Source organism: Chiloscyllium plagiosum, unplaced genomic scaffold (genome assembly GCF_037043375.1).
Source record: "Chiloscyllium plagiosum isolate Xiang-an unplaced genomic scaffold, Cpla_swu_hap1 HiC_scaffold_39, whole genome shotgun sequence".
In the NCBI taxonomy this organism is placed as follows: domain Eukaryota; kingdom Metazoa; phylum Chordata; class Chondrichthyes; order Orectolobiformes; family Hemiscylliidae; genus Chiloscyllium; species Chiloscyllium plagiosum.
Window position 1 is genome coordinate 21,940,064 of NW_028270177.1, and position 24,430 is coordinate 21,964,493.

Genomic DNA, 24,430 nt, shown 5'->3' on the forward strand with positions numbered 1-24,430 from the left:
ATGAACACTCTTTTTTCCCCACGTGGGAGGATCCTGGGGATCCTATCTACTACATGGACTAATAATTCTTATAATAATTGTATGTTGTTTATCAATGACTTGGTTAAATACTGGCTGTCAGATTCTTATGAATAAGCTAATAGTGCCTTTTAGGTGGTTATCATGGAATGATAAAAGGAGGGGATGAGATATTAAAGGGTTAATTTGCTCTGATCTGCGGGAAATGGGATGTCCTGGGGATAAGGTGGTATGTCTCTGCTTTAGGGTATTATGTCTACCTTACAGGTAGAATGTAAGGAATTTACATTCCCATCTCTTGCCATTCAGAGTGAATTTATATTGTCATCATCCCCTATTCAGAATCAATAAAAACAGTGCAATTAAAGTTCTGACCACATCCTGTAGTTTAAAAAAAGATTTACAACAGATCTGGCCATTAAGGGATGATTTACTTTACATTGTTTCTGGAGATGATCAGGTCACTGCATGGTGTCTTGAGTGGCATGTGACTGTGAGGGAGTGGCTGGGGATTGTCTGGTGAGATTTTGTATAAAGGAAAGACTGGTTCCTTTGTTCAGACAGCTTCTCTTGACATGCTTCGCAAGCATTGTGAAGGGTGTTAAGTGATCCTCCAAAGCTTGTACTTGCTTAATAAAATTTTGGCTGTTCACAGAAACTGGCATGGTGCAGTTGTATCAAGTGTGTAAGAATCTCAAAAAAAGAACCTAACAGTAGCACTTTCACCTCAGAGTCAGAAGGTTCAGAGTTTACACGAGACTTCATAGGCTGAGTTCCAAGAATTTGAACATATAATCTAGACTGACATTTCAGTGCAACATAAACAAGTACTGAGTTGTTAAAGGTATTGTCTTTTGAGTGAGATATTAAAGTGAGATTCAGTTTCCTCTCCTCTGTGGCCACAAAAGATCAAATAGTACTATTCAAAGAAGAGCAGGGTAACTCCCCTGATATCCTGATCAATAGTTATCCCTTAATCAACAGTAAAAACAGATAATCTGGCCATAATGAGATTTCTGTTTGTGTTAAATTAAAGACATATTTTATCTACTACATAGTCAAGTACTGTAGTATTGCAGTTCAAGTCTGGGACTGTCAGTCATGCTTAGTTTCATGGCTGAAGAACTTTATAAAGGATAGTAAAAATTCAATAATGATCAAATTAGAGCACATCTGCTGATCTAAACAAATGAAGTTAAGGTATTGCTTGTCAAATGCAAAAGTACAAGAACTCTAATCTTGCAGGCTGATATTTGTAAAAGCTTAACTGCTTATAGTGGTGAAGCTTATCAACAGGTAGAAAGCTTCCTATGACCTGGTCAGATACTGGCCTATTCATTAAGGTATTTGCTTCCACTTTACAAAGAGTTCTGATTAAGTTCATTTTGACTGAATAATATTTAACAATTAAATGCAATAAGTTTAAATTGATAGCAACTCTATAAAAGTGCAGCAAAATTTCAAAATCACCAAAAAAGCCAAAAATGTTTGCTTTGCAATGATGACAATGAGAAAAAATAATTCTCCTATTCCAAACTAATAATTAACTTTATTCACCCAAGAACAGGTCAAGGATTGTAATTCATGATTTTATTTTGCTCATATGCTTGTTCTAAACATGTCCAAGATAAAAATGATTGAACTCCGCTCCTCCCAAAGACGTTATGCTCATGATTTGCCTTGTGTCAAAGTATTTTACTTCACAAAACATCTAGGACTTCTGAAGGACACATAGCTACATTAATAGATGTACACAATTTAGCTAATAATCTGGTGTATAATCAAAACTGTACACGAAATGGATGGCACAGTGCAGGGGGAAAATGCAGCTGTGGCTTTTATCTATGAACCAAACATAAGCAAGGAAAATCAGCATTATCCCAGTTGCAATGTATTTTCTTCAAGTTTGAAGTTTAGACAGGAATACATAACCAAAAAATAGCAGATTGTCCTGAGCATTTCAACAAACCATCTGCAAAATGTTCTGTCGTACATATTTTCTCAGGGATGCAAATTTGGATAAAAAAGATCTAGCAGCATTCAGTTTTTCTTTTCTGTACGATATAAAACAAAATTGTCCGTTACTTGGCTATGGGATCACAGGCACTAGGAGCTCTCCTCCATGAATATATTTTAACCACATGGAGAATTGAAAAAAGTTCAATCATCTCTTCACATATTGCCCGTGCGTGTGTTTTCCAGAAGAGACAACAGGATCAATTACAATCCAAAGTATTGCTAATTTACTTCAATTCCATAGTCCTAAAGGTGTTTTAGTAGCTCAACTGCTGCCCCCAGTAGCATTATGCATTACAGGTTGGACATCAAATTCAATCTTGACAAAAATCTCCAAAAATGTTGCTGAATATTTTCAGCGTCTTGCTTTTATTCCATAACACTTTTAGGCTGTCTCATTGCCTGTAACACATGGTGGTATGCTTTACTAATATAGGAAAAGTGATGGAGAATGGTTGAAGTTTGTAATTGGATGCAATAAGGCACAGAGTGACAGTCAGTTGAATAATGAAAGGCTCAAAGCACTTCAGGTCATCCAAGTATGCCCTATCAGCCAGAATAGGAAACATTAAAGAAGTGTTACTGACATCCAGATGATGAATAACTAAATGTACAGGTAAATGTACTCCCTAATTTGGTTATGAATTTGGTTAGCTTTAAGAACAGAGGATGTTCAACTGAGAAATCACCATGAGTATCTGACCATCTAGTTTCTCTGTCTTGTTCAGTAGGTCAAAGTGAGGCAAGACCAACCTGACATGGTTTAACTTTACCTTGTTGTGGAAGGCTGATTAGCACTGTTGATCGTACCCCAAAAAAGGTTTGTCAGCTGCACTTTGTGCCAACTTAAGGGTATGACGTTTCTAAGTTAAACTGACGTTAGGGCAAATGCCCAGTTTAATTTTCAGGGGATTACCAATAAATCACAGCAATAGAGATTTCATCTGATGGCTTTTGATTAATTTCATGGTATTTCATGTATTTCTTTTATTGGCTGCAACACTAATTACACATGACAGTCTTGAAATTACAGGATGAAAATATGAATACTTAAATGATCCAAAATTATGAAATTTTGTTGTCCATAATCTTGGGAGTAGTTGACTACTTAAAATCATTAAAATTCTGGATAAAAGAATTTCATATTTGATCTTTATATTTTAATATTCACATACCATGATTTCAATGTCCTATGTTGAAGCTAAATCCTGCCACACCAGTTCGCTTTACCCAACAATGTTAGAATGGTGGGTCTGATCACACTAATTATAGGTCTGGTGGTGAGGTTTTTGATGATCATAGATCACTTGATCCTGTACAAAAGAAATCCACAGTATCTGTTTTCTCTCTTAGCCATTAAATTATAGATCAAAAATAAAGTAGCCATCCATAGTGGGAATAGCAACACATCTTGTGAATTTTATGTAAGTACAATCAGAGAAACAGTGAATATAAGAGATAAAACAGCCAACATGGAGTTAACTATCTTTATTAACTTTAAAACTAAGACCCCCTAAAAATGCATCCAGGGACCTTTACAATTCTATGAATGCATGTATACCTGCTATTGGTACTGCATTCCAACACTTCACCTGAATCTTTAACAGCCATAATTCTGCAATCTGCCTTCAAATACATTACCTAGACGTGCTTACTGATGACTTCATACAGAACCTTGTTCTACAATCTGACTAGCTCACCATTACAAATCAGATGTGCAAGTATACGCAATACAGCTAATTTAGATAACATTAGTGTTAGAGCTGTTTAATGGCAGCCAAACAGCTAAATTTGTAAAGAAAAGGGAAAACCAAAGTAAATCAAAAATCAAAGTGAAAGAAAACTATGAAATAAAATTTTGCAAATTCATTAGTCTTGTAGAATATTGACATTCTTAAAAATTACATCTATCATTGTGCCAAATAAGAATGGATTTTTTATTAAAAACCTAAATAGTAAATGGTTGGATATATGCTTGTAATGGCAATTGTTTAGGATGGGATCCCATTGATTCGTTGTGTGCTGTCTGATGGTGAGTTTCTACAATACAGCAGCTGTTTTCCTAATCACGGAATGTCTTGATATTCCTCCTTAATGAACAGATCACAATCTATATACACAATCTAATATAAATGTTTAAATTAAAGTCCAGGGTTAGTGACTGATGACATATTCTATTCCAGTAAAGCAAGGCATCATGAAAATGACTTATTTCTATCTAGAGCAGCTAATCTTGCCTGCAAGTCTGAGGACATAAAGCCCGTTATGTGCAAAGAAATGCAATCCAAGGAACCATGCAAAATAAAATGACTTGGAAAAACATAAAAAGCCACATAAAAAAGCTTCATAAATACATTAAAATTTAAACTCTATACTGAAATATCATTGTAGGCCTAGCATAAATTGTACTATGTGGCGTAGCCGCACTCTAGGTTCAATGCTTTTGAATCTGCGCAGGTTATTCATGCCATCTTTGGTTGACTGCAGTACTGAGGACAGTTACTGAATAAGATGTCAACTATCTGCAGAAAGCTGAGCTTCAATGTCCACTCTGCAGATGGGGCATTTCTTGTTGGTAGTCAGCCACTGGTCCACACACACTTGATGGAAGAGGTGCATGCAGGGAAGACGTCTGCAATGTCAAGGGAAAGAAATGCATCAAGTTTTTTGTATTATTGTTAATAAAATATTCTAAGATTTATTTTGCATTCACAGCCCAAAAGGCGTCTCAGTATTAGTATTACTTTTCAGTGACAAATCTGTAACAAAAATAGTTTAATTTAAAATGGCATCTAAATCAATGCCCAATTGATTAATAAAAACTATTACACAAACAATCCAAGTCACAATTCAGAAATTGTGAAGAAATAAACTCTTTGATATGAATGAAAAATAGAGCAAGTTATTTCAATAAGACAAGCGTTACTTTTCTCACATTAATTTGAAATTTCAAAAACAAACTGCTCAAGCCCTACATAATGGGTTTCAGCAAACATAAGACAAATTTCTTTAAAGCAAGACAAGTGTATTATGATCATAAGTCAACAGATCTAGCATACTAGTTTATCGGGTAATTAGTAATTCTAAATAAAATAGGCTCTATGGTTCAAAACCATTTATTACAAGATCAAAAACTGTGTTCAAGATCCAATTTACACAACATGGGCATTTATAAAATGGAAATTTAAAAAAAAAATCTATTGTTTTGACTTAGTTTGGGACTTAATCTTGTACATAAGGGATCAAATAACTGTCAACAAAAAAAGACTTTGAAATGTTTGCATCCATTGATACAAATACATGAATATTTTTCTACAAAACCATCTTACCTAACATCTTCACCTTCTTCTAGAATAGACAGACAAATGGTACATTTCTCCTCAGTATCATCCTCTATTCCATTCTCTTCCTCCTGTTTGTACTGCAGTTTCCTCTGTAAGTCAGTTATCGCCTTGTTACCACAAATTCAAGTTTGTCAGGTGGTTCAGTCAGAGATTGCACACAAATCATTTGCAATAATTTCAAATTATTTGCTTAATATTAATAGTTGTTTTTAAGGTTTAGAATTTTTTAAAAGATAAATAATTTCTAAAACAAATTGAAAATTAATACTGAAATAATAAGGCAATGTACTCACCTTTTTATATTTGTGTGGGTATGTGCATCTCTCAATTGTACCCTGTGAGGCACCACGATTAACATTACCCAGACGTTCTTCTAAATGCAGTAAATCCTGTAAATGAGAAAGAATACTTGACATACACATTTAAATTTTATATCCTTTTTTATATAAAAAATGCAAGATTTAGCACCACTTTAACTGAAAATAGTTATGTTTCATGGTCCTGTTTGTGCTAACCTCATAGGTGGCTCGGAGGCCTGGAAACCTTCCTTCCAACCTTGAGGAGATGTAGCGGATGTGAGGGTAGCCTGCCATGTCTGGTGGTACAGCCTGTGCAAGAAAAAAAGATAATTTAGACAACTGAGTCAAAATATATTACATCAGTTCTGAAACTCCCTATCAAGGTCAAGTCTGTAGAGGTACTGTCCCTGCCATTTATATACTGTTAAAACATCATGCAATTCCTGAGGTCACATTTTGCAACTTTTGACATTGAAATAGTCTATCTTAACATTATACATTAAGATGTGTAAAATATATTTGTAGCTTTGCGATAAATGTGCAACAAATACATTTACTGCCTCCCACCAGTTAGCAAAATTTACTGGACATCAGTATAAGAAAGATGGTTGAAGGCACTTTTAGTGTTGCAATATATGATGAAATAGAGAAGGACACCCTATTGGTTACAGAGGCAGTGAACCTGTCCAGAAACAATGCAAAGAAGCAGGATATACTTTAGGACCAAGGCTTGAGACCATCACTTAAAGCGAATTAGAGCGGCCACTTTCTCACTCTTACACACAGTCGGCAGCTAGGAATAAGTGTAAAAAGGTTTTACGAAAGCGAAATCACAGAAAAGTGGTAAATTGATTGGTTGGTGAGTATACAGTGTAAGTGTTTGTTTGTTAACAGCTGGATTCATTGAAGCTTGTAGGTAAGAAATTTTACATTCAAGTCTCAAGTAAATACAGTTAAAGCAGGCTTACAGCAGGGCAGCTCAGCTATACTGCACTCATTCTGTGCCAAGTGGAAATCTTAAGATACTTCACATTGCCACGTAAAAGGAAGTGTCTCCAGTTGGAGAGAGGTTGAGGGTCACTGTTGTCCATCCACAAAGCTAATAACTCTGTGGATAGCACGCTTAAAATGTGGCTATACCAAAGAGCATGCAGGCAGAAAAGGAACAGTCCAAAACGGCCAAGTAGGTTGTGCAGGAATTCTAAATCTATGTGGCTCACTAACCAGTTTTCCATTTCGATATTGGCGAGGACAATAGTTCATCAAAGGATCATAAGACCAAGTATACAACTCAACAAGTGGCTCAGCTGCACAGGTAGCAGGGTGAGTAAAGAGTGGAAGGGCAACAGAGAGAGATGATTCAATAGTTAAGGGAACAGTCTATTCTGTGTCTGTACATGTAACTTCATCATGGTACGTTGCTTTCTGGTCTCAGAGTGACTGCAGGACACACTTTTGAGTAAGGGCAAATTGCTAGAACTCATGGACCACATTGGCATCAAAAGCATGAGTAAGAGAGGGATTTAAGCAAGAGATTTATGCACGAGTTTGAAACACCGGACATCCAAGATAGGAATGTCAGGATTACTCCTGGTATGATGTGTTACTGAGTATAGAAACAGGATGATTTAGCAAATGAACAGGTAGCTGGAGACATGGTGCAAGAGGGAAGACTTCAGATTTTTGGGCCAGTTGGGACCTGTACAGAGGGATGTATTATACCTCAACAGGATCAGGATTAATATTCTGGTGGGAGATTTACTGGTGCTGTTACAGAAATGGGAGTGTGGGGTGGCATTTAGAAAGGACAAAAACAAAACTGATTGTGGGGGAGAATAGAAAAGCTATTTCTATTTTCTTCCAATATTTTTGTTCCTATCTAAAAGCTGCCTCACATTCTCATCCCCTGACAAGTTAGCTTTAACCTTCCAAAACAGCGCCTGCAAAATGAAAATGGAAAGCAACAGAAACAAATTCCAGAATCAATCAGGATAAGATTACGGAATAGTGTCGAAAAGGTAGAATTAAAGACTCTCTATCTGAGTGAATGCTGTATTCGCAAAAAAGTATGTGTGGTGAAAGTGCAGGTAGAATTAAATGGGTATTAGTTACATGCTGTTATGGAGACATGGTTGAACCTTGACCAAGGCGGGGAACAAAAAAAAAACTGACATTAGGGTGTAAGTTTGCTCGCTGAGCTGTAGGTTTGATATCCAGACGTTTCATTACCTGGCTAGGTAACATCAGTGGCGACCTCCAAGTGAAGCGAAGCTGTTGTCTCCTGCTTTCTATTTATATGTTTGTCCTGGATGGGGTTCCAGGGGTTTGTGGTGATGTCATTTCCTGTTCGTTTTCTCATATCACTTGGAGGTCGCCACTGATGACGTTACCTAGCCAGGTAATGAAACATCTGGATATCAAACCTCCAGCTCAGCGAGCAAACCTACACCCTAAACCTCAACCTGAGCTATCAACCTTCACAAACCTTGCAATAACTGACATTTTGGAACACAAGCAAAAACAAAAAATTATGGGTAGCGCTGATAGTAAGGGACACGATCAGTGTCCGAGTGAGATTGGAAGAACAGGATGTAGAATCTGTTTGGCCAGAGCTAAAAGAAAAACAGCAAGAGGCAATAATTATTAGTTGGAATGATTTATAGGCAAAATAGTGATGGTAACATAGAATATGTGTTAAAATCAGGAAATTAGAGATGCATATAGTAATGATGGGTGATCCTATTCTATACACAGACCAAATCTAATGAAGGTCAATACTATAGAGAAAGAATTCTTGGAATGTGATTGAGATGATTTACTGGAGAAAAATGTTAAGGAACCAATTTTGACAGAGACTATTTTAGATTCAGTGTTGTAAAATGAGAAAGTCCTAATTAATAATCTTGCGGTTCAAGAATCTTTCAGGAATAGTGACCATAATGTGATTGAACTTTCCATTAGGTATGAAGAAAAAATTGGCTGTGGGGAATGATAAATACAAAAAGGTTTGATGATAGATAGACAGTATAGGCTGGTATTTAAAGGATTAATTCTTTGTTTCAAAATGCACATATTCTTTCAGGGCAAAACACCCAACAAGATTTCAAAGTTAAAAATCACACAACACCAGGTTATAGTGTAACAGGTTTAATTGGAAGCACACTAGCTTTCGGAGCGTCGCTCCTTCATCAGGCACTACCAGCTGATGAAGGAGCGACGCTCCGAAAGCTAGTGTGCTTCCAATTAAACCTGTTGGACTATAACCTGGTGTTGTGTGATTTTTAACTTTGTACACCCTAGTCCAACACCGGCATCTCCAAATCAGAACAAGATTTCATAGAAAGTGGTAGATGCGGCAACACTTAAAACGTTTAAAAGACATTTAGATAAGTACGTGAACAGGAAAAGTTTGGAAGGACATGGGCCAGGTGCAGGTAGGTGGGGAGGGGAACGAGATTAATTTGGGATTATGGTCGGCATGGACTGGTCGAACTAAAGGGTCTGTTTTGTACTGTATGACTCTATAAGAAAAGCAAGAGTGCTTGGCCAACAAGGGAAGTTGAAGATAGCATTAGATCAAAAGAAAAGCACATAAAATATCAAAAAATTGCAAGACTGATGACTGGAAGAATGTTAAGATTTCAGAAGAGGACTAAGAATTTGATAATTCATTGCAGGCAGTATCAGGAGGGCTTGTAATGGGAGTTTGAAAAGTGGCAGAGTAAGACACAAGAAATCTTCACTAATTAATAGAGATTCAAGAAGATAGAGAGTGAGAGAAACTGAAAGAAATCAAGATTGCTAAACAATTAGTACTGAAGAAACTAATACTGTAAACTGAACACTGACACATCCCCATAACCTGATGATCTTTACCCTGGGGTGGTTAAAGAGATGACTATCGAGATCATGTTTGGTGATCATTGTTTAAAATTCTATTAATTCTACAATAGTGCCTCCAGATTGGAAAGTTGTAAATGTAACATCACTGTTTAAGAAGAAGCAGATAGAAAACAGGGATCTACAGACTCTTAGCCCACATTAGTAATAAGGAAAATAGTGGAATCTATTACAAAAGATCTGATTGCTGGACATTTAAAAAACAACTCTCCATTGGGTAGTGACAACATGGAGTTTTGAAAGGGAAATCACGTTTGACAAAAACGTACAAAGATATTTTTGGGTGTTATTAGCATAGTTGATAGGGGAGAAACAGTGGATATCATGTTTCAAAAGGATTTTAATAAAATCCCATGCAAGGGGGTGACTAAATAAAATTAAAGCACAAGGAATTGGGGGATAATAGACCAGTTGGGTTTAGGACCAGGTAAGAAAGGAGGATTAAGTTAGTCAACTTCAGGCTGTGATTTGGGGGTGTGCAGGGAAGAACGAAGTGTGTGCGGGCATGCAAAAAGGACTAAAGTACTCAAGCTCTTGTTTCACACTTTCTATATCAGGGATTTAGGAACCAATGAGAATATTTCCAAGTTTGCTGACGTCACAAAGTTTGTTGTGAATGTAAGTTGGGAAGAATATGGCAGATGGTATATTATATGTATGAGTGGTTCCTCTGCAGATCAAAGAGCATGTAAACATATTGCACTCGTTACAACTCAAGAAAATCATTGATAGACGTTCTCGGGTTCATTTCTCAGGAATTCGTTGATCAATCAGCCTGGTTAAAGCTTGGCAGCACATTATCATTCATCATTAATTAGTGCATTCTCCCTAGCAACTGTTCTACCAGAGGATACTAGCCAACAAATTAGCACTTGCCTCTCACACAGTCTAAATCTTGTTTTCCCTTTATATTAGTTTTTTTTTGCAAATGATCCTAATCAATACAACACGTAAAGCTCTGTACAAAATATATCTTTGACATCAATACTTCAAAGCTTATTTTATAGTTTCCAAGCTATTTAATAATACTTAATAAATAAGAGCCAGGATTTTAATTCAGCTATGGAAACAGGAACCAAAGGAAATGAAGCACAATCCTGCAAAAGTACAGCTCATTTCACTGATGTGATCACATTTCAAGTGTCTGATTTAAAGATGTGCAGGAGCCAGTGTTGGACTGGGGTGGACAAAGTTATAAATCACACATCACCAGGTTATAGTCCAACAGGTTAATTTGGAAGCACTAGATTTCGGAGTGCTGCTCCTTCGTCAGGTAGCCGTGAAACAGGATCATAAGACGCAAAATATATCGCAAATGATGATAGTGTCATGCATCTGAAATTATATGTTGAACAAACCTATATTGCTGTTAAGTCTTCCATTTTTTGATTAATTGCAGGCTTCGGTTCATTAATATGTAAATCCCAGAACTACTTTTGAATCACATTCTCGAGATAACAAGGTTTTCTAAAAAGTAGTGACATCTCAGCTCAGACAATTCATTAAAGATGTGAGATTAGAGACTGTCTGTATCCCAATCCTGAGTCAGACTGGTTCTATTTCCAAAGTAGGAATTTATAAAATATTACATGGATTGACTACCTGCAGATATGTGCTGTTTGAGCAAAATAAAATGTACCTGCAAATATAATTCTACAAATGTAAATTCACGCCATAGACTTACATGCATGTGTGCGTGCATGAGAGAGTTAGTGTGAGTGCGTGTATGTGAGTGAGTGCATGTGAATGTGATGGAGTATAAGCCTCTGAGAGGATGTGTGCATGAGTATGAGTGTTAGGGGTGTATGTATGTGCATATGAGAGAAAGCACGTGTGTGAGAGAGGGTCTGCATGTGTGTGAGCATACAAGAGTGTGTGTGTGTATGCGTGCTCGTGTGTGTGAGAGAATGTATAGTGTAGCGGGGCACCTGTAGTGTGACATGAATCCAAGGTCCCAGTTGAGGCCATCCTCATGGGTTCCGAACTTGGCTACCATTGAGTTTTAAAATCAGAAACAAAGATTAAATTACACTTCAAGGTTTGTGTATAATCTATTTGAAAATTATTTTTTTTTAAACTTGGATCTGGCCTTCTTTGAAGAAATGATATACCAAAATGTAAAGTTGCTTCTATTCTGAATTAACTTCAATTCAGTGGTTGAACTAATTCCTACCTAGTCATCTTAAATTTCACCAGCTTCTTTTTCTGAAAGATTAAGAAGGTTTTAGCAGCAACAAAAGAACTTTCAAGTAATATTTAATTTCCTCATTTTGGGTGTTAAACAGCCCACAAGGGGAAAAAACTAGTAGTTGCAGTTAACCTCAAGGTTTCTATTCATCTTAACACTGATTCAATTACGACAATTTTTCCCTTTCTATGCCTGTCATTAAAAATGTCAGCAAAAAGAACCATTTGATTAAAATGATTGAAATTTAGTTCTGGATCTTTTATGCATTTCAAGCTAATTGTGAAATCAAGTACAAATAGATCATCAGTCAGAATCTTGGCAATTGATTAGATTTGTTTCCAGCCATTCCTCCGACTATCAAAACATAACAAGATTACTTTCAACCTGAGCATTCGACTTGACCCCAAGCTGATCCAGCAATCTGTGGGCAAGAATGGTTATTTACATCTGAGTCATACTGCCAGTGTCTTCTTCGGTCTCTGCGCATCACCTAATGCAACTTCATTCATGTATCTGTTACCTCAAAATGACTCCAAGCTCACCAGGTTAGCCTGCAAAATTCCACTGTTCATAAAATTCAGTTCCTATGAAACTCTGGTATCTGCATCTGAGTTGGCACACAATTTCGTTTACTGGTCACCACTGTCCTCATTGATTAATATTGGCTTGTTTTCGACAATGTTGTGAATTGCAATCTCTCATCTCTGTTTTCAAGTCAAGTTATGGCCAAATCAAGTCTTGCCTTTCCTCCTCTATGCAAACTTTTTCACAACTCTTCACAATTTCTACACTTTGCCACTTCTAGTTTTTCACACATTGACAAATCCCTCAGCATTGGGCATGATTTGGAGATGCCGGTGTTGGACTGGGGTGTACAAAATTAAAAATCACAACACCAGGTTATAGTCCAACAGGTTTAATTGGAAGCACACTAGCTTTCAGAGTGACGCTCCTTCATCAGGTGATAGTGGAGGGCTCGATCGTAACACACAGATATTCCTACACACACACACACACACACACACACACACACTCACATACACACACCCTTATAGACACACACACTCCCACATGCACTCCCTCACAGACTTAAAACACTCTGTACTCACTATACACACACACATACACACACACATACATACTTTCTCACACTCACAACCCCCACCCCAGACAGACAGACACACACACACAAAGACCCACATGCATGTGGGGTGAATTTATACTTGTAGAGTTACATTGCACTTTGCTCAAAAACTGCATACATTCATGTAGAACTCTGAGCTCTAAAACTGCATGAATTTATGTAAAACTCTGTTATCTCACTTTTTAGATTAGAATCAATCTAAACATCAGGTCATAAATAGAGAACACAGGGGGCTAACACCTTCAACATATTGTCTAGCTATCATCATTGTTAACAGCTAACCCGAGAATGCAACTTTAAAAAAAGGTTTCGTGATTTACACATTAAAAAAGTGAAACTATCACTGTATTCTAACAGATGAAAGGCTTAACAGACAATCAATTTTTCAATGTATAATTTCAGTTACATCACACTGCAAATTTTTGCTATAAATTCTGTGTTACGATCGAGCCCTCCACTATCACCTGATGAAGGAGTGTCGCTCCGAAAGCTAGTGTGCTTCCAATTAGACCTGTTGGACTATAACCTGGTGTAGTGTGATTTTTAACTCAGCATTGGGAGCTGTGTTGTCTGTTGGCTGCCACAGTTCAGGTGACCCGCTCTGGCCTGGAGAAGAACTTGTCAGTGAGAAGGGATCATTCAGTAGTCGTGGTCTAAATTGGTACCAATGACAAACGGAACTGGAAACGAGGTTCTACTTAAGGAGCCTGGATGAGGAACTTATAGAATGCTTTTGATTAGCTTCTCACAGGGGCACTTTCTGGAACATGACCAGAAAACAGATTATAATAGACCTGGTATTAAGTAATGAGATAAGATTAATTAACAACCCGAGTAAAAGGCAGCAGTGACTATAATATGACTGAACTTGACAAAAGCCATAAAAGGAAGGAGAGTACGTCCAAGAAATATAATTGAAACTTGAGTCTAACTATGTAGACATAAAAGCTCAAGTGAATTGGGATACTAAGTTAGGAGATAGTCAATACAGAACCAGTGGCAGACTTTAGGGGATGTTTCAATTTATTCAGAATAATCATTTTTCTACTATCAAGAAAAAAATGATGTTAATTTTCCAAAATTTGCTAGGATCAGGAAAAGTTCCAACAAAATGCAAAGTAGCAACTATAACTCCCCTATTCAAGGAGGGAACACAACAGAAAACAGGAAATTGTAGTCCAGTCAGCTTCACAGCCCTCATGGGGAAGATGTTACAATTGATCATTAGGAGAATCATTAAAGTAGTATACTTCGGAAAAGTTCAAGGTAATCAGGAAGAGAGAGGATCACTTTGTGAAAGGGGAATCATGTTTAATCAATGTTTGAAGGAGAAACATTGGGCCCTCTTGTGGTGCAGTGGGAGTCTCCCTATCCCCTGGACCAAGAGGCCCTAGTTCAAGTCCCACCTGCTCCAGAAGGGCACAATAACATTTCTGAATAGGTTGATTAGAAAAATAGGTTAAATTTTTTAAAAATGAGGGATCATGGGGAGCCTGTTGACGTATTGTGCAAGGATTTTCAGAAGCTATTTGATAGGGTTGACAGAAAACAGACAATCTACATAAATGGATCTTTTCCTAACTTGGCAGCAAGTGACAGATTAGAGTCCCGAACGAACCCCAACTTCACACAATTCATGTCCATGACTTAGAAGAAGGGAAGTGAAGAGAATGTAGCTAAATTTTCAGATGACACAAAGATCATAGATAAATATGTTCTGAACAGGACTTAAGGAGGTTACAGATTGACATAGGTTGAAGGGATGAATGGGCAAACATCTGGCAAATGGGGTCTAGGATGGGCAAATGTAAAGTAGTTCACTTTCAGGAAGAAGAATGCAGATCGTAACTTCAATGAAAAACAATTGCAGAATCCACAGTGCAGAGGCATCTAGGTGTTCTAGAGTACAAGTCAGAACATGTCAGTATATAGGTTGAGCAAAGAATTAATAAAAGCTATTGGAATACTATCCTCTAGTACAAGAAGACTTAGTACAAAAAATGGTTGGTTATTCTTCAGTTATATAGAGCATTGGTGAGACCACATCTTGAATACTGTATGTAGTTTTGAATTTCTTATTTAAGGAAGTATGCATAAGTATTGGTTGCAGTTCAAAGGAGGTTTACTGGAATGATATCTGGAATGAGCAGTTGCCTTATGGGGAAAGGTAGACAAACTGAGCTGATTCATACTGGAGTTTAGAAGAGACTTGATTGAAGTGTAGAAGATCCTGAATGGTCTTGACATGGTGGACATGGAAAAAGTGTTTCCTTTTGTAGATGAGTCCAGACCTAGAGACCACTATTTTAACATCAGAAGTCGTTCTTTTAAGACAAAGATGAGAAATTTCTTCTCTGAGAGTTGTCTGGCTTTGGAACTATTGGCCTCAGGTGGTTGTGGAGGAAGAATTATTGAATATTCTTAAGAAGAAGATAAACAGAAACTTGCTTGGCAAGAGAATCAAAGGTTATTGGGGGCAAATGAGAACGTGGAATTCAAAACACAAACAGATCAGTCAAGATCCTGTTGAATGGCAGAAAAGGCTCAAAGAAGCAATGATCTATATGTGTGTTTTATACATATACTTGTATGCCTATATGTCATGTTTTGGAAAGGTTTCTCTGACTAAACACATTTGCCTGGGAAAGAGCAAACCTGAAATGAAGGTTGTCTGTGTAAAGGAAATCTCTTGTTGAATGGATGATTTTTCCCAATAATGTGAATTCCTCAAAACATTGTGGTATAAATTGAAGAGAGTTTGAATTTGAAAGCACATAAGAAGCAGTAAGCAATTCAACCATTGAGTCTGTTGTGCTATTTAATATGATCATAGCTGACCTCATCTCAGCCTGAACTGCACTTTCCCGTCCACTCCTCTTAATCCATTACTAATTAAAAATCCACCTATCTCTTCCTCTAGTCTGTTCAGTGTTCCAGCACCAACAATACTCTGAGATAGTGAACTCTTGATATTCACGACCCTTCGAGAGAAGCAATTCCTCATCTTGGTTTTAAATCTGTCGCCCATTAGCCTAAAACAATGACCTCTCATTCTAGATTGCCTTAGAAGGGGAAACATCCATTTTATGCCCACATTGTCAAACCCTTTTAGCAATTTATATACCTCAATTAAATCTCGTCTCACTTCATCTAAATTCGAATGAGTACAGGTCTGAACTTCTCAACCTCTCCTCACACGACAAGCCTTTCATCTCTGGAATTTATCTAGTGAACCTTCTCTAAGTTGCCTCCAATGCAATTACATCCTTCGTCAGGTAAAGGGACCAAAATTATAAGCAACACTGTAGATGCAGTCTCACTAACGCCTGTACAGTTGCAGAAACACTTCCCTGCTTTTATGGTCTGTTTGCCCTCCTCATTATCTGCTGTACCCGCATACTAATTTTTTGTGACCTTCTGTACAAGGACACTGAGATCCCTCTGCACTGCAGCATTTTGAAGTTTCTCTCCATTTAGATAATAAGTTCCTTTGCTGTTCATCTGACCAAAATAGATAACCTCACACTTAAGCATGTTAAACACCATCTGCCAAATTTTGGCCCATTCAACAAATTTAGCCATATCTATTTGCAAATTTCCTGTCTCTTCATTGCAAATTATGTTCTGAACCTATTTTAGTGTCATCTGCAATTTTGGCGATATTATTCTATCCTTCTATTCAAGCCATTAACATGGTTCGTATGTACGATGTATATAGGTGGATGTACGGACAGGCGGATAGATAGTTAGGGCTTGAGGACCAAAACCCATGGCACCCTACTGTTACAACCTTCCAAACTGAAAAAGACCCATTTATTCTGACTCTTCGCTATCATATGAAGTTGACAGGCTACCTTATAGAGGTTAATAAAATCATGAGGGTTATAGATAAGGTGAGTGGTAGGAGTCTTTTCTCTAGGGTGAGGAAGGCATATACTAGAAGGCATATTTTTAAGGTGAGAGGAGAAAGATTTAATAAAGACATGGGGAGCAAATTCTTTTCCTCCCTGGAGAGTGGCTTGTGTGTGGAATGGACTTCCAGAGGAAGTGGTGGATGTGGACACAGTTACAACAGTTAAAAGACATTTAGAGAAGTACATGAATAAGAAATGTTTGGAGGGATATGGGTCAAGCACAGGCAGGTGGGACTTGTTTACTTATAATTATGGTTGGACTGGAAGTTCTGTTTCCTTGCTCTATGACTGTGAGATCTTGTGTATTAACCTGTGGAGCTGCATCTTACCAAATGCCTTCTGGAAGTCCGGATATACAACATCCACAGGACACCATTAACAACTTTGCTTGTTACATCTCTGAAGAACACTAACAAATCAGTGAAATATGATTTACACTTCAAAAACCATACTGATTCTGAAAGATTGTGTTTCGACTTTCTAAACATCCCATCACTATTTCCTTAATAATGGATTACAACAATTCGCCAAGGACAAATGTTAAACTAACTGGTCTACATTCCAACTTTCTGTCTCCATCTCCTTTTGAGTAAGGTAATGAAATTAGCATTTTCCAATCTCCTGGAACTGTTCCAGAATCCAGGGAATAATAAAATATTACAATCAATGCTTCCATACTCTCCACTGTCACTTCTTTTATGACCTTAGGATGCAGGCCATCAGGACTTGTCTGTCTAATAATCTGTACATTTTCCCTAGAGGTGCTGACTGTTTTAAGTTCTTCCTTTTCTATATTCGCTGCATTATCTATTACTGTTGGAATGGTTTAAATGTCCTTCACCATGAAAAGACTACATACCGTTTTGTGTACATTCATTTATTAAAATAAAATCAGTCAGTCATATTTTAATCAGTCAGGTGGATTTAAATTTATGCCAATGATCTTCTAAATATTCCGATGTTGATAAAGTAACCATTTGTAAAGACAATATCATAGACATAATCCTCATCACAGTTAAGGATAACTAATTGTGAAATATTATTTATTGTTTGCTCACCATAAACGGTAGTGCTCCAATTGGGAAATGGTGAAGTCGAGGAGGTGGAGGTGGATGATAATGAGCCAAGTGAGGGGGAAGGTGACTTGCTGGATATGGTGCTGTTGTCACCCCTGGGTCGATACCCAGTTCCCTGTAATAGTTAAGGAAAAGTTTATTAACTCTTTACTTAACAATGTTAGATCTGTACTACGGCATCTTATTTAGAAATAGCAATTCATAGCTAACTAAATTAATAAATCAAAATGACACGCAGATCTAATTATTTTGTTAAAATGACAAATATGTAATTTTCAAAATTTCTGTGACCAAGAAATATTTCCATATTCAATAAAGTCCGAAACTTAATTTCAGCTAGATAATAAGTTTCAAAAGTATTTTCAATTTGAATTTTTTGAGGTTTTGTCCAGGTGTGTATTTGAGAGAAATTTGAATGGATTTCAGTAAAGCTTTTGACAAAGACCCATATAGGAGACTTAGCAAGAAGGCAAATGCACATGGGATACACAGGGCAAGTTGATAAAGTGGATTCAAAATTGACTTAATTGTAGGAGACATTGTGATGACAGAAGTTTAGCGACTGAAGGCAGTGCCCAGTGGCATGCGACAGGGATCTGTGCTGGGTCCCCTATTATTCATAATTTATACAAGTGACATAGGTAATTGTGTGGTAGGTTGGATTAATAACTTTGTGGTTGACACAAAGATTGATCATATTAACAGTGAGGTTGAGTGCCTTGGGGTACAAGAAGATATAAATGGGATGGTTAAATGGGCAGATAAGTAGCAAATGGAACCCTAAAAAGCATGCGGCAATATACTTTGGAAGGAGGAATTTGACACGCAACTATTCAATGAATGGCATGGCATTAGGATGTTCTGTGGAACAAAGGGACCTTGGAGTGTTTGTCTATTGAACGTTGAAGGCAGAAGGGCATGTCAATATGGTGGTGAAAAAGGCAAAGGGGACACTTGCCTGTATCAACTGAGGTATAGGTTACAAAAGCAGGGGAGTCATATTGTATAGAATGTTGGTGAGAGCACAGCTAGAGTACAGTGTGCAGGTCTCATTGCCACATTACAGAAAGGATGAGATTGCACTGAGGGAGCATAGAAGAGATTCACCATGACGCTGCCAGGAATGGAAAATTTAAGTTTGAAGGAAGGTTAGATAGGCTTTGGCTGCTTTCATTGGAGCACAGAAGACTAAGCGTGATTTGATTGAAAGTGTTGAGCTGTGCAAGGTTAAGAAGGGCATATGGGTGTGGATGAAGAGTAGCTGTACACCCTTAATTGAAGAGGTAGTGAAGATGGAACACAGGTTCAAGGTGATTTTTGGGGAGGGGGGTGGTGGTGTAGGTATTTGTAATACACACAGAAAAGATTTGCAATACACAATATGGTCACAGTATCTGAAAAGCCAAAATGAACACATCGGTTTGCAGCTCCTTTCTACACTGCTGTAGAAGATGTTCAGCAAATTCAATCATGATATTATTTACTAATTTTCAAATTCGCTCAATATTACAGGAGAGGTTTGTCAACAGGCTAAAAAATGAAATCACATTATTCCATGGGAGTAAAATCTTATGCTCTGCTGCCAATGTGGGATCTAAACCAAAGCATACCATGGCTACATTGCACATATTAAAAAGAAAGATTCTCTACTAACCAGGCTGGCCTCTCTGGTGGTTGTCGAGGATGTGATGACATCGTCTGGGGAACATGAATATGATGTCCGTGGCCATAATTAGGATGCATGCGATGTGGATGTGGTGGAGGTCGCTCGTGTGCTCGACTGGAAAAGGAAATACATGCACATGTATATCGTGATAATTTCAAATATATGTCTCATTAACAGTAGCAAATAATAAGCAAAGGCTATGAATGATAACTTGAAAATTTAGAACAGTGCAACATATTGTTTTCTGCATGATTAAAAGAGATTTAAACATTATGGTATTTATCAAAAATCAACATTTTGGTAAATTTGATCTTTAAATCTTTATAATTTTGTTAAGAACACATGATGTTTATTTAATTTGCAGTCCTTTGCTGCATTTAGGTTAAGAACTTGAAATCAAAGATAATATTCATTCAGTCTCAGCACTGGATCACATTCAGCAGAACTACTGCATATTTACAGCATGCATTCAAGATTCTTTTTTTTGAAGAAAAAATGTACACTTATTCAACTGGTTTCTATCCATAACAAAATAAATAAGCCTTTTTATTTGATTTCTGCGAGGTATAGCTATATATTCAAACATCATTTTAAACAATGACTTACGCCAGACATCCCACCACCATAGCTGAGATGTGGAACAGGATTATCCTGATTCTGGATATAGGTTTGAATACTGAATACAGTAAATTCCCATTGTTGGCCTAATATTTAAGGACATTTTTAGAATTGATTCTTCCAGCCTGTGAACACCTTTACAGTGGCAAAATGCCACATCCACCCCCCTCTATATCTTGTAACACTTCCTCACCTTCCCGTGTAAATGCAGATGGTGTAAAACATGCATCCTCACCTTCTCACTGTCCAGGTTCCCAAACATACCTTCCAACTGAAGCCACGTTTCACTTGTACTTCCTTCAATTAAGTTTGCAATGTTTAATGCTCACAATGCCGTTTCCTTTACATTGACAACACCAAATGCAGACAAATGCTTTGTGAAACATCTCTGCTGCGTCCATAAGAATGGCTCCAACCTTCGAGTTATTTGCCATTTCAATAAATCATCTTATTCCCATATTAACAATTCTGTCCTGCGCTTGCTGCAGTATTCCAATGAAGCTGCATGCAAGCAGGAGGAGCAATAACCTGATTTTTGCTTAGGCATTTCACAGGCTTCAGGATTCAACATTCAATACAACAATTTCAGTACTGAACCTGTCCTCCATTTTCATTATAACATCCTGCCTGTATTTGTTGGCTTTGCTTTCAGCACAGCAGACCCATTTTCTCCTTTTCACCTTTTTTTTTAAACTCTACCTCTCCTTTATCACTATTAGCACTCTCTTTATCCTTTGCTCTGAAGACTCCAGATATTTGTTCCACTTGCTCTTCCAAACCCACTGTCAGCAGCCTAAAGCCCACCATTTTCCAGGCCCCTTTGATTCTGGAGAAGAGTTAAATTGGACCTGAAACAGGAACTCTGTTTCTCTTGCCATGGATTTGCGACACATGAATTTCTCCAGCATTGTGCTTTTATTTCGGAGGCTGCCAGCTTCACATAGCTAAATGCCCTATGTCCTAATGGGTCACTTAAGGGTGCCAGCTGCTCGTCTCCTTTAGTTTTTTTTAACCCAAGCAGAGGATGTCTGTGTGTTTCTGTATCCTCTCAACACTTGACCTGCCTCAGAGGCATCCACTTCAGCTGCGACTGGCTGACAGTTTCAAGAGACCAACTGTACAGTGAGCCCAAAAGTTGCGCAACTGGTTGTCACATTTCATCCTGACATCACAGTCCTGAAGGTCAGGGTAAAACGTTGCCTTCATCTTCGTTGGCACAAACTTAGAGTGATGAGCTTTTCAGTTTGTCCCATGGGCAGTCATTACTGAACTTGTTGAATTTTTGACTATCAGGTTAATTGACAATTTTAGTAGGCATCAGGGGGTATTGGTGGCCACACTTCAAGCTTGCTGTTTGGATTGGGGATGTCAGAAAGTGGCTACTGCATCTGCAAGAGTCAGATGTCAATAACAGCACTAAGGTGGACAAAGTTAAAAATCACACAACACCAGGTTATAGTCCAATAGGTTTATTTAGAAGTACGGGTTTTCAAAGCACTGCTCCTTCGTCATGTAGCTAGATGAAGCAGTGCTCCGAAAACTCGTACTTCCAAATTAACCTGTAGGTCTATAACCTGGTGTTGTGTGATTTTTTTAAACTTTGTGCACCCCAGTCCAACACTGGCACCTCCACATCATACATTAAGGTAGAAGGAGCCTGATAAAAAGACATGCTAGTGCTGACCAGTCTATTGCTGAAATTAATCAAAGTCTTCAATGACCATCCATACATCAGTGCAAATGACTTGTGGATTTTAAATTATTTTGTGTGATATGCATCATTTTCCAGTGCTACATTCTAATTGTATACAGGTAATGCCAAAGTCAGTAACATTGTGCTAGTAATAATGGACATATCCGATCGATGACACATCTGGGATTTTTTAAACTGTGATGGTTCAGACTTTTCAATTGGGAAAAGCTCCTCTTGGACATTTAGTCAAAGTCTTCAGTGGAATAATAGAAGATGCCCAACTGCGAAATATTTGTCAAATGTCGACATTTTAAGGAAGTTTCAAAGTAACATTGTGAAATAGTTTCACTCAAAATTGCGCAGACCAAAAATAACAGGCAAAATAAAAAAAATCACTGGAAGATACAAAGTGAAAGGAAAGTGTGGCAATGTTAGTGTATAGGGTTACTTCTAGAAAGGTCATAAATACGAAATGAAGATAATCTAACTTTTCATTATTCAAGTGACATGAGCATTTATAAATCGTGGTACTCCAAGTAACCAATCTACAATGCTGGTAGTTACAAAAAAGTCTGGTACTATGATAGATCTATGACAAACAGCTTACTTACGTTGGGTGTTGCATCATTCGTCTTCGCTGTGCCTCCATTCTCTGAAGCATTTCATGGTGATGCAGTCGTTGAGATGAAGGTGGTGGAGCAGGGATGTGGTGTGGCATTGCTGCTGCCGCTGCAGGAAGGTGATGTGGCGGAGGTGGGGGTGCTGGTGGTACAGCGTGAGTTGAAGGATGCGAAGGAATCTGAGGATGGAAAGGGTGCACTGCATGTGGAATAGCATATTCTGGTTGGGGAGGAGGTTGTGGTGGAGGGGGAGGATTTCCATGCGCGTGTGGGCATGTAGTGGCCTGATGATGCAGTGGTCTTGGTAATGGGGCATCTAGAAGGAAACAGTAAATCCCATCAAAAATAGAAATTAATCTGATGCATACTCTTAAAAAAACGTGGAGTTGCAAAATCTTCAGAGGGAATGGATATTAATCTTTAAAGCATGCAAACCAAAATTTAATGAAAACAATTCCCTCGATGCTTGCAAATCTCTGGTTACCAAACATTCAGTTGCCCTTAGAATTATATGTTCGCAGACTATTCAACCATGGAATGCATCTGTTCTAATCAGATTTGTGCTTGTTAAAGTGCAGGATGTTCATGCTGGGAAATGAAACACCTCCTATTTTAGACACTCATACCTTAGTCTTGTATAGCGCAAGGGTTATGGGGAAAAAGCAGGAAAGTAAAGTTGAAGATTATTCGATCAGCCATAATCTCGTTGAATTGCAGAGCAGATCCGATGGGGTAAATGGTCTACTTTTGCTCCTATGTCTTGGGGGAGTCACAATGAAAGCAAACTCCTCAAAAACTTAATACAAGAGGGTACCTCCTAACGCATCAGTGTGACAATGTTTGCATTTCTTAGAGAAAGCACAGAATGGTCTTGTGAGGAAGACTGGTAGATTAAGGTTATATATAAAGGTTATTGAGGCAATGCTGTTGTGATGTAGGTTCATAACCACTAGTGGAAGACATGAGTAATATCCCAACAATTAAAGGGAGTCAGAGGGCTGGTTGAGTATGGTTGCCATTATAAAAGAGAAAGTGCTAGAAAAGCTAAAAAGTCTTAAAATTGATAAATCTCCTGGCCCTGATGGGTTACATCCGAGGGTTCTGAGGGAGGTGGCTGAGGAAATAGCGGAGGCGTTGGTTGAGATCTTTCAAAAGTCACTGGAAAGTCCCGGATGATTGGAAGATCGCTGTTGTAACCCCCTTGTTCAAGAAAGGATCAAGGCAAAAGATGGAAAATTATAGGCCATTAGCCTAACCTCGGTTGTTGGTAAAATTCTAGAATCCATCATTAAGGATGAGGTTTCTAAATTCTTGGAAGAGCAGGGTCGGATTAGAACAAGTCAACATGGATTTAGTAAGGGGAGGTTGTGCCTGACAAACCTGTTAGAATTCTTTGAAGAGGTGACAAGTAGATTAGGCCGGGGAAACCCAGTGGATGTGGTCTACCGAGACTTCCAAAAGGCCTTTGATAAGGTGCCACACGGGAGGCTGCTGAGCAAGGTGAGGGCCCATGGTGTTCGAGGTGAGCTACTGGTATGGATTGAGGATTGGCTGTCTGACAGAAGGCAGAGAGTTGGGATAAAAGGTTCTTTTTCAGAATGGCAGCCGGTGACAAGCAGTGTCCCGCAGGGTTCAGTGTTGGGGCCGCAGCTGTTCACATTATATATTAATGATCTGGATTAAGGGACTGGGGGCATTCTAGCGAAGTTTGCCGATGATACAAAGTTAGGTGGACAGGCAGGTAGTACTGAGGAAGTGGGGAGGCTGCAGAAGGATCTAGACAGTTTGGAGGAGTGGTCCAGGAAATGGCCTATGGAATTCAATGTAAGCAAATGCGAGGTCTTGCACTTTGGAAAAAAGAATACAAGCATGGATTACTTTCTAAACGGTAAGAAAATTCATAAAGCCAAAGTACAGAGGGATCTGGGAGTGCT

At 38.1% G+C, this 24,430-nt stretch overlaps 1 protein-coding gene across 3 annotated transcripts in view; it reads right to left on the reverse strand.

Annotated features, from left to right (window-relative positions):
* Positions 1 to 3,507: 3,507 nt before the first annotated feature.
* Positions 3,508 to 24,430, reverse strand: part of rnf111 (ring finger protein 111) — a 119,148-nt gene continuing 98,225 nt past the window's right edge. For 2 of the 3 annotated variants that reach the window (XM_043677444.2, XM_043677443.2), the window contains 7 exons: positions 22,488 to 22,812; positions 19,554 to 19,679; positions 17,882 to 18,014; positions 5,894 to 5,986; positions 5,672 to 5,767; positions 5,364 to 5,485; positions 3,508 to 4,666 (listed from right to left, as the gene is read on the reverse strand). In XM_043677444.2, the coding sequence (XP_043533379.1) occupies positions 4,549 to 4,666; positions 5,364 to 5,485; positions 5,672 to 5,767; positions 5,894 to 5,986; positions 17,882 to 18,014; positions 19,554 to 19,679; positions 22,488 to 22,812 (1,013 nt within the window). In that variant the 3' untranslated portion in view covers positions 3,508 to 4,548. The remainder of the gene's footprint in view (positions 4,667 to 5,363; positions 5,486 to 5,671; positions 5,768 to 5,893; positions 5,987 to 17,881; positions 18,015 to 19,553; positions 19,680 to 22,487; positions 22,813 to 24,430) is intronic. The other variant, XM_043677445.2, reaches the window with a different exon arrangement.